Below are 10321 nucleotides of genomic sequence, written 5' to 3'. Positions count from 1 at the left end.
GGAAGGAGGGAAGGACAGAGGGTGGGGGAGGAAAAGGGGAGAAGGAAGGGAGGGAGGGAAGGAAGAAGGGATTTCTGTCTGCACCCTGACCCTCTTACGGACAGCACCCTCTTCAAATCTGTCAAGATGACCTTGTTCTCCCGGCCTCGAAGCTGCTCAGCGTGCAAGGACAAGCTGGTCCAGTCTTGCCAAGATGCCAAGCCGAACCCTGTGCCCAGGTTTGGTCAACTGGGAACCCCTGAGAGTCCTCAGAGGGCGGGGGGAGGTGCCAGGAAAGGCAGTGGGAGAGAGCGGATGAGTCCTTGGGCAGGTTAGGAACCCTGGCAAGGTCCCCGTTAAGAGTCTTCGAAAGACAGCGGGATGGGCGGGATCACAAGGGAGTGCTGCTACACGAGGGAAGAGTCTGTCAGAGGGCAGAATCCGTAAGCAACTCGGGCAGGGGAAGCACCTACACCAGGCTGCCGGGCCAGGACACCACCGTCAGGGCCACCCGGTTCCGCAGCTCCTTCAGCATGGGGATCAGCTGGCCATTGCTCATGCCAGTGGCAGGAGTCCCGTTGACGGCCACGATCTCGTCACCACATCTATAGGGGAGAAAGGGAAATGGGCACGCTGCACAAGCAAGTCACTCACCGCTAGCCTCCGCTGTCGCCCTTTTCTGGAGTGAACAACTCCGAGAAGATCCCGAGAGATAAACTAGCCGTTGCCAGGGCAACAATTGTACAGGATGGGCAATTTGCATATCATTTGCATACTGGTATTCTGTACCCAGAATCCTGAGGGTGAATACTGGAAGGCCTATGGACCGATACAACTTCAATTCAAAAGAAACTATAAACTTGAGGAAAATCAGTTTAGTCCACCCTGAAGTATCAATTTGGGCGAGTCCCTTCCCTCACCCTCCCTGGACCTCAGTTTCTCCATCTGTAAATGAACCAATCACTTCTAAGGGTCTCGATTCCCATTCTGAGGTCCTAGGATCCAATTGAAATACATTTTCTCCTTCAAGTTACTCTCCCCCACCCATATTCAGCTCAGGCCCAGAACAATACTGATTGCCCAACCCCCCCCTCCCCACCGCGGCCCCTTGTCCTCTAGTGTAGTGGGGCCTCGCTTTGCCTTCTAGGTAATCCAAGGGTCGTGAGTCCTGAATTTGGCTTCATAGGAGTTGAGATTGACTCCTAGCCCAGACATTTCCTTGCTATGGGACCCTGGGTAAGTGATGGCCCCTCCTTCTGGGCCTCGGTTTCCTCATCTGTCAACGACAAAAGCCTCTTCAGCTTTAAATCCGTACGCCCATGATCCTATCTCATGCCAGTGTGGTTCTGGAGCTTTGGAGTTTGACCTGGGTTTGAGTTCAAGTCAATTCTCTACTCCTCTATGGGACTACAGGCCCCTCGTAGGGCAGCTTGCCACCGACAACTCTCACCCCGTGACACAGGAAAGTTTAGAAAGTGTTTTCCTTCTGGTGATGTTGTGAGGTAGGAAGTATTAATGTTGAAGGCAAGGAAAAAATCTTGCCATGAGGGATGAGCAGAGGAGTTTAGTATTCATCCTTGAGGCAAGAGGGGATTCTTAAACAGAGAAGTAGCGGGGCCAGGCCCAAGACAGGGAGGAATAACTGAAGAGGCTCTCGTAACAGACGAAGCAACAGACGAAGCAACAGACGAAGCAACAGACGAAGCAACAGACGAAGCAACAGGTGAAGGGGCTCCGACTCTGGCGCCAGTTAGAAGGGGAGCCAGAGTTGTTGAGAGCTCCCAAGGAGGGCCTAGAAAGGGCGCTGGACCCTGCATACTTACTTCAGTCTTCGATCCCGGAAGGCTGGGGTGCCAGGCACGATGGTCTTGATAAAGAAGGGCTGGTTGCCTTTGGAGGCCTCGAAGCCCCCCACGATGCTAAAGCCCCAGCTCTCCTCCGTGTCCTTATGCAGCACAACATCTTGGCATAAATGGAGGGCACTGAGGAGGGAGAGAAAAAGAGCATTATGGGCCTTCTTTGCTGAGGTCCCTCACCCCTGCCAGCCGCACACAGTTAGGCACTTTGGGGAATCCTGAGAAACATTTGATCCAACAGAGCCCACCAAGGCTGCCAAGAGCTTCAGATAAAGACATGAAAGTATCATTACACAGTGTCTTGTCCAACTCCATTCTTTGACAGTTGAATAAAACATGGCTCCTGGCAGCTTACTGGGCAGTGTGGTAGAGTAGATGGTTTTGATATGGAGAGGAAGACTTGGGTTCAAATCACATCCCCCTTCTTCCCTCCTTTTCTCTCTCTCTGACATACATACACGCTAGCTATGTGAACCCAGGCAAATCACAAGCCTCTGAGCCTTAGTCTCCCTGTCTGCAAAACAGGGATGCTAAGTCATTTTAATCATGTCTGACTCTCCATGACCCTATTTGGGGGTTTCATGGCGACTATTGGAGTGGTTTGCCACCTTGTTTTACATCCTCATTTTACAAATGAGGAAACCGAGGCAAATAAGGTGAAGTGACTTTCCCAGGGTCATTTTCTTCAATTATGTCTGACCCTTTGTGACCCCATTTGGGTTTTCCTGGCAGAGATACTGGAGTGGTTTGCCATTCCCTTCTCCAGCTTACACATGAAGAAACTGAGGCAAACAGGGTAGAGCGATTTGCCGAAGATTAGCACAATGTTCTGAGTCTCAGCTCAGTGTTCCAACTCCTGCAAGAGGTGTGGGTAGTTGGTTTTGGGGACATTGTCGTGATGATGTGCATGGATCTGGCCAGGAAGGAGCTTTTCTCCTTCACCAAAATGGGTATCTTTAGCTGGAGCCAAGCCCTGTGTTCTGGGTGGTGCGAGAGGGCCAGAAACCCACAGGAGGGCACAGAATGCAGGACTCTGGGGGAAGAAATACTATCTCATCACTTATCCATGGCCACAAGGAGGCTGGAAATACTGAAGGTGGACGGGAAAAGGAGGGCAGCCAGGAAACTGGATCCGGAGTGAGGAGGCCCGAGGTCCAAATGTGCTAACACTAACTGACTGTGAGACAGTGGCCAGGTCTCTTCTGTCTCCCGCCCCTCACTTCCGACTTCAGTTTCCTGCCTTGTAAGATAAGGGGCTTGGACTGGATGCTTTCTTCAAGGCGCCCTTCACCTCTCAGCGTGTGACCACTCCCTCATCCGCTAGTAGGTGAGTTCCCAATCTGTGCCCTGGGAATAGGCCTCAGGTCCTAGACTGGCCCAGCTCCAAGGAATTCAGTCATGACACTGCCTGGGAGAAGTATAGCTTCCATGCCCAATGGGCCATCCCTACTGTGTTCCTGGAGTTGCTGATAGATTGGGGAAATGGGTGGGGTGGGGACAGATTTTTCTGCCCTGGTGCTGACAGAGATTCCTGGGAAGGAGATTTCTGGGGAGGAAGGCCCTTCAGGCAGGAGCAGCACATTTCCCAAACATCGAGCCCCTTCTGAAGAAAGCAGAGATTATTTGGCCCATTTTACATCTAGGTAAACTGAGGTTATACCCTAGATATGGGCGAGAGGAGAGCATGGGGCCGAATCGCTCGGTATGGTAGAAATATGCTCAGTTTGGAGTCAGTATGGAAGTCCATATCCTGACTCTGACGCTGATTAGCTATGTCACGCTGGTCAAGTCCTTTACCTTTGTTACCTTCAGTTTTCTCATTGTTAAAATGAGATTAAGAATACTATGAGCAAGGGCACCTGGGTGGCTCATTGGTTTAAGAGCCAGGCCTAGAGATGGGAGGTCCTGGGCTCCAATCTGGCCATAGACACTTCCTAGCTGGGTGACCCTGGCCAAGTCATTTAACTCCCATTGCCTAGCTCTTTCTGCCTTAGAACCGATACATGGTACTGATACACAGTATTGATTCTAAGGCAGAAGGTAAAGGCTTTAACAAGCAAACTCTTTTTAGCTTTCTCTGCTCTGGGCCTCAGTTTTCCTATCTGTAAAATGGCAGAGCTTTAATCAGGGCCCTCTTAAGTTTCTTCTAGTCCTGACATCTTGGCCTTTACTTCCTGGATTCCAGAGAAGGCAGAAGAAGAGTGTGTATGGTTTCCATCGTAAGTAACATCAGCCCTGGGGGGGGGGACCCAAGTCCCCGAGACGTTTAGCTCCACACCAGGCATGCAGCATGGGAGCAGGGATTTGGGGCTCAACCTCTCAGCTCAGATGGATAACTGAAGGGCTCGAAGCCATATGGGACGCCCAGCCAAGAGCCTGGCCAGCGTTTTGGGGGCTGGGTGGTGATCAAGGGAGAGGTAAGTTCCTCTGGGGAAGCCATTCTCACCTGGGGAGCCCCAGCCAAGCCAGCCAGAGGGGAGACCAACTCTGGCCGTACTCCATGGGCGACTCTCGAACGCCTGCCCAAGGCTCCAAGCTCATAGCCGGCACCAGGATGTCCAAGGCTTTCAGGACAATGATGGTCGAGGCTGCCTGTGACTTTAGGACGGCCACTGCCTCTTGATAGGAGAGGGATGTCAAGTCGATGCCGTTGATACTTAGGAGGATGATACCTGTGGAGTACGGGAGTGGGCCGGTGGAGATAGGGAGCTCTTAGGTCTGGCTGTGCCACTCTGGAGATAACTGACGGGGGCTCTAGCCCCATTGGAAAGCCGAGTGTGCCCTGTGCACTTGGGAGATTTGAGTCTCACGGGGTTTAGAGGTGACCCCAGGGGGACAACTAGGTGGCTCAAGTCTAGAGACAGGAGATCCTGGGTTCAAATCTGACCTCATTCACTTCCTCTAGCTGTGTGATCCTGGGCAAGTCATTTTACCCACATTGTCTAGCCCTTACTGCTCTTCTGCCTTGGAGCCAATACTTGGTGTCAATTCTAAGAGAGATGGCAAGGATTTAAAACANCAAGAAGACCTGAGTTTAAATCCAGCCTTAGACACTCTCTAGCTGGGTGACCCTGGGTGAGTCACTTGGCCCTCATTGCTTAACCATTACCATTCTTCTGTCATGGAACCAATATGTGGTATTGATTCTAAGATGGAAAGTAAAAGTCTAAAAAATTATGTTGAGCTGTATGACCCTGGGGAAGTCACTTAACCTCTGCTACTCTTCTGGCTTATACCCAATATGTAGTATTGATTCTAAGACGGCAGATAAGGGTTAAAAAAAAGAAGTGAACACAGCTTTGATGTCCTTTAGTCCAAACTCCTTTTCTTCAGGAGGAAACTAACCCCATAAAGTGGAGTGGCTGAGGTACAGAGCCAAGACTGGAACCCGGAACTGCCCCTGACTCCTGATCCATGCTCTCGACACTTGTTCAGATGTCGAGAACACAGGGCTGTCTAGGATACTAAGACATTTGCTAAGTGACTGACCCACAGATGTAATATCAATGTAATACTGTTTGCTTTCTTTGTCATTAGCCCATTCCACACTTGTCCATGGATAGTCTTATCCTCACTGAGCATCTCTTCTCTTCCCCAACAACTCAGCTAGACTGGACAGAACTGGCGGAGGAGAAGTTTCCAGGCTGCGGGGAAGGGGTGGGGTCTGGGTGGCACGGGAACCCCCTTCCAGGTGCCGAAGGCCTCTGTTTGTCCCCAGAAGGCAGGGCTGGCAGAAATGGGTGGAATTGGCAAAGACCCCACTTTAGCTTCTCCAGCTGAGTCTCCTCACATGCAGAGGGTAGTTGGCTCGCCAAAGCCACAGAGCTAGGAAATGCTGGACCTGAGACTCCTGCTCTGGCCTTCTCTGGCTGTGGGGCAGAGGCCTTGGAGAGGATGAGTGATCAGAGGAGAAACGGGCTGGTTGGCCCGATGGGCCTGGGACTAACCGAATGGCAATGTCGGGTATCTTCCCCAGCCTCCCTTCCTTTCTCCCCATTACCTCTCTGAATGCGGCTGTCCCGGCAAAGACAGCCCACGGGCTGCACACTGGTCACATAGATGGGCACGCTGTGTTTGCCTTCCCGGCCACCCCCAATCGTGATGCCCAGGGATTCTTTCACATCTTTCCTTATGGTGATTGTCCGCTCCTGGCTCAGGAAGCCGGCAGGGGGATCCTCAAAAGAATAGAGGGAACTTGGGGGACCGCCTCCCCCGGCAGACTCAAACTTCCAACCCAATAGGCTTGAAGGATAAACTGCATCTCCAGGCACAGGCCTCCAACCCAGGATGCAGGGGGGCCTTCTGAGTGGGGCCAGTCCCCCTCCTCCTCCCCCCTCCCCCAACACCCAGCTACCTGAGAACATCGGGGGATTCTAGGATCATAGAATACAGAGCTAGAAGAGAGATTGGAAACCATGGAGCCCAACTCTGCCACTTAACAGAAGGGGAAACTGAGGCCCAGAGTAGGGAATGGCCTTGTAGAACTGGGATTAAAATCTGATCACATAACCTGGGCTGATTCAGAGGGTGATGGAAGCATAGGACTTTTCCCCTTTCTTGAGTTAGGACCTACCTTGTAGAAAGCCAGAGGCCTTGGGTAGTAGCCCAGCTCTGGCTTCCACTGAGGGGTAGGGCTGTTCCCATGGCTGAGGCTGATGTGGTTGCTGGTGCCATTGCTGCCACTGCTTCTGCTGGGCCTTGAGCTGCCGGAATCTGTCTCCATCTCCATGGTTGGGCTGCCTCGAGGCCTCAGGACCACAAAGTGAACTCGGCTCTCACTGGTCTACAGGGAGGAGGGAATAGGTAAGTGAGAGCATGGCGGGAAGCCTTTGGCTGGTGTCCCTCCTACCAGATCTTGGCCAATATAATCCTAATTGCCTGTCAATCCATCCATCCATCCATCCATCCATCCATCCATCCATCCATCCATCCATTTTTTCCATCTATTCCTTCCATCCATCTCATCCTTCCCATCCATCCATCCATTTATCCATCCCATCCATTCATCCATTTCATCCTTTCCATCCATCCATCCCATCCATCTATTCATCCATCCATTTTTCCATCTATTCCTTCCATCCACCCATCTTTTCTATCCATCCATCCCATCCATCTATTCATCCATCCATCTATCTATTCCATCCATCCATCCAATCAATCCAAACCATCCATCCATATTTTTCCCAACATGCTCATTTCACTCACATGACTTCACATTGATGACATATAAATTCACACATAAATCCACCTCCCACTCCCTTGAGAAGACCGAAAGTGGCCCACATGTTCTCTCTCCTTCTGTGATCCTTCATTCGTCACACCTTCTCAGCATGCCTCTCTTTTGTCTCCTCTTTCCCTCTGGGTTGAATCCCTTCATCCACATTAAGTCCCTTTTCTCTCCTCTTTCTCTTTCCAGGGCCTTGTTCCAGAAACCATTTCTTCTCTCTTGAACATCACTGCCGGTTCCTTCCCATCTGCCTACAAAGTATTCTCGAGTCTCCCCAAGTCTAAAAAAAACACCTCCTCAGGCTGCCCCCCACAACTTCCCAGAGCTTTGAAGCCGCTCCCGGCCCACATCTCTCTTCTCGTTCACAACTAAATTTCTTGAAGAAGTTGTTTCCTTCTCTTCCTCACCTCCCCACTATCCACCCTTTCATTATTCAAAGAATCACATCAAATTGAGAGTTAGAAGGGCCCTCCGTGGGCCAGCTAGTCTGACCTATAGACCAGCCAAACCTTTTCTTTCAGGTAAACTCAGCGACACTTCTTTTATTTTTCATTTTGGTTTTTTCAAACCCTCACCCCCTATCTTGGAATTAATGCTGAGTAGAGGTTCCAAGGCAGATGAGTGCTAAGGGTGGGCAATGGAGGTTAAGTGACTTGCCCAGGGTCACCCAGCTAGGAAGTGTCTGAGGCCGGATTTGAACCCAGGATCTCCCGTCTCTAGGCCTGACTCTCTATCCACTGAGCTACCCAGCTTCCCCCTGCCACAGTTTCAATTATCCACTGCCAACCACTAAGCACTGCAGCCAGAGGTCCACCAGGGCATTGGTCTTCTCTGGTATAGGCCTTTTCTGCTTCCATTTTTACTTTTTTTAGGTTGGGGGGGGGTCAGCAGATATTCCCTTATATATCGATGGTTTCACCTATACCATCTGTGGTAGGTCTTGAAATGTGTCCCCCATGGCTATGAGGGTCCATCATCCTGGAGATGGATTCCCCTCTGCCTGGGGCCTTTCCGAATGCAGCCCAAAGTTTAAAGAGCTCTTTTGTCTCCCACATGACACTGCTGATTCAGGGGTCCACTATGGCCTCAGATCATTTTCAGAAACACTGCCATCTTGTATGTGTGGCACTCCAACATGGATCCCTCATGAATTTCACCTTCTCAGCCCTTGGCACGATGCTCCAGCCTGTCAGCATCTTTCCAGATGTGTAGCAGCCAGCGTGGCAGCCCTCTCTCCTAGCCTGGCATCATCCCCATAACGGGTGAGCCTGTCATCTCTATGCCTTTGTTGAGAAGGGTAGAACAGTACAAGGCCAATCACAAATCCCTCTCCTGGGGGCCCATGGCCATCCTGACAGCGAGCCATGAATAATGACTGCTCCTTGATTCCGGCCATCTTCTCACTCCTACAAAGTTCAGCACTGGCCAATATTACTTCCGTCGGCATATCTTCTCCCCATCGGTGACGCCATTTCCCCGTGGATGCCACAGAGGATGTTGTGCTTGATCTCTGAATAGACTGTGGGTATCGGGAAGCCCAAGGCCTGGCCTTGACAAAATAGGGCATCCATCCAGGCCTAGCAAACCCCCCTGTGTATACAGTGCTGCTCCAGGTTTGGGGGAGACTCAAGGCTAGAGAATACCTGCTCCCCGTTTCCATGGAGTTCTCAAAGAAAACTGACAAAGAACTCAGACAAAGATGGGGAGAAGACTCAGTTGGAAAGAACACAGTTATGCTGGGCCTTGAGAGGAACAGCTTCCTGTTGGTAGCATTTGAGTTGGATTTAAAAGAGTAGACAAGGAGAGTCAGCTAGGTGGCTCGGGGATTGAGAGCCAGGCAGTCCTGGGTTCAAATATGATCTTAGATACTTCCCAGCTGTATGACCCTGGGCAAGTCACTTAACCCCCTTTTCCCTAGCCCTTATTGCTCTTCTGCTTTGGAACCAATATTTAGCATTGACTCTAAGATGGAAGGTAAAAGTTTACTAAACAAACAAGAGTGGGGGCAGCTGGGTAGCTCAGTGGATTGAGAGCCAGGCCTAGAGACGGGAGGTCCTAGGTTCAAATCTGGCCTCAGACACTTCCCAGCTGGGTGACCCTGGGCAAGTCACTTGACCCCCATTGCCTACCCTTACCAATCTTCCACCTATAAATCAATACACAGAAGTTAAGGGTTTAAAATTAAAAAAAAAAAGAGTGGATGAGAATTCTAGAGTTGAGAAGAGAGGGAGTCCCCAGGGGCCCCCAGAAACAAGTGCTCAAAGTTCACAGTTCTCTGGCACTCAAGGGTTTGCTGAGGACTTTCCTTTCAACAGCTTTTGAATGGAGAAAGAGCAAGTTTTATCATCCCTATTTTACAGAGGGACAAAGAGGAAAAATGAACTGACTAGAGCTAGTAAGTTCAGCTAGGTGGCCCTGTAGTAGATAGAATGCCAGGGCTGCAGCTGACCGCAGGATGACATCACCCTGAGTTCAAATCCAGCCTCAGACACTTACTGGCTGTGTGACTCTGGGCAACTCAATTCACTGTTCGCCCCAGATTCTTCATCTGTAAAATGAATTGGAGAAGAAAGCAGCAAACCACTCCAGAATCTTTCTTTTTAGCTGTGTGACCCTGGGCAAGTAATTTCACTCTGCTTCAGTCTCCCCATCTGTAAAATGGGCTGGAGAAGGAAATAGCAAACCACTGCAGTATCTTAGCTGTATGACCCTGGGCAAGTCACTACACCCTGTTTGCCTCAGTGTCCCAATCTGTAAAATCAGGTAGAAAAGGAAATGGGAAACCACTGTAATAGCTCTACCAAGAAAAGACCAAATAAAGTCAAGAAGAATCTGAAAAGACAGAAAAATGACTGACCAATAACAACAACAAAGAATGAGAGGCACTTTATTATCTGAGTGATAAGAATATTGCTTAGAGCAGGGGAATGTTCTGATCGAGTCTGCAGAAGGTCAGAGGGAAAGGGTTTGGTATTTTTGGAGGCAATCCCAGGGTCACTATGTCGGCAGGGGGCCCACCCTACTCACGCAAATAGATGGAGGCAAGGCTGGGCTGACCGAATGTAGCCTTGGAATGACTGTATCATTTTCGGGGTGGCCTTGATGAAGTTACTCAACCCATGACTTTCCTGATCCAGAGATTTTAAACCTTTATTTGGGTCCTGCACCCCTTGGGCAGTCTGGGGAAGCCTATGAACCCCCTTTCCTAATAATAGGATGATTCTCTCTCTCTCTCTCTCTCTCTCTCTCTCTCTCTCTC

The 10321-nt window shown here is 50.4% G+C and overlaps 1 protein-coding gene across 1 annotated transcript; it reads right to left on the bottom strand.

Moving 5' to 3' along the window:
* Nucleotides 1-43: 43 nt before the first annotated feature.
* Nucleotides 44-6618, bottom strand: LOC123254190 (ligand of Numb protein X 2-like; the record flags this gene model as incomplete). The annotated part of the gene is made up of 5 exons (XM_044683248.1): nucleotides 44-584; nucleotides 1803-1961; nucleotides 4282-4507; nucleotides 5836-6010; nucleotides 6409-6618. Coding segments are annotated over 5 exons (906 nt in total), but the record flags the coding sequence as incomplete, so codon positions are not given.
* Between the last annotated feature and the right edge of the window lie 3703 nt (nucleotides 6619-10321).

The sequence above is a fragment of the Gracilinanus agilis genome, unplaced genomic scaffold, assembly GCF_016433145.1.
Source record: "Gracilinanus agilis isolate LMUSP501 unplaced genomic scaffold, AgileGrace unplaced_scaffold17186, whole genome shotgun sequence".
Classification (NCBI taxonomy): Eukaryota; Metazoa; Chordata; class Mammalia; order Didelphimorphia; family Didelphidae; genus Gracilinanus; species Gracilinanus agilis.
Note: the sequence above shows the minus strand (reverse complement) of the source record. Positions and strands in the feature narration are given on the sequence as shown.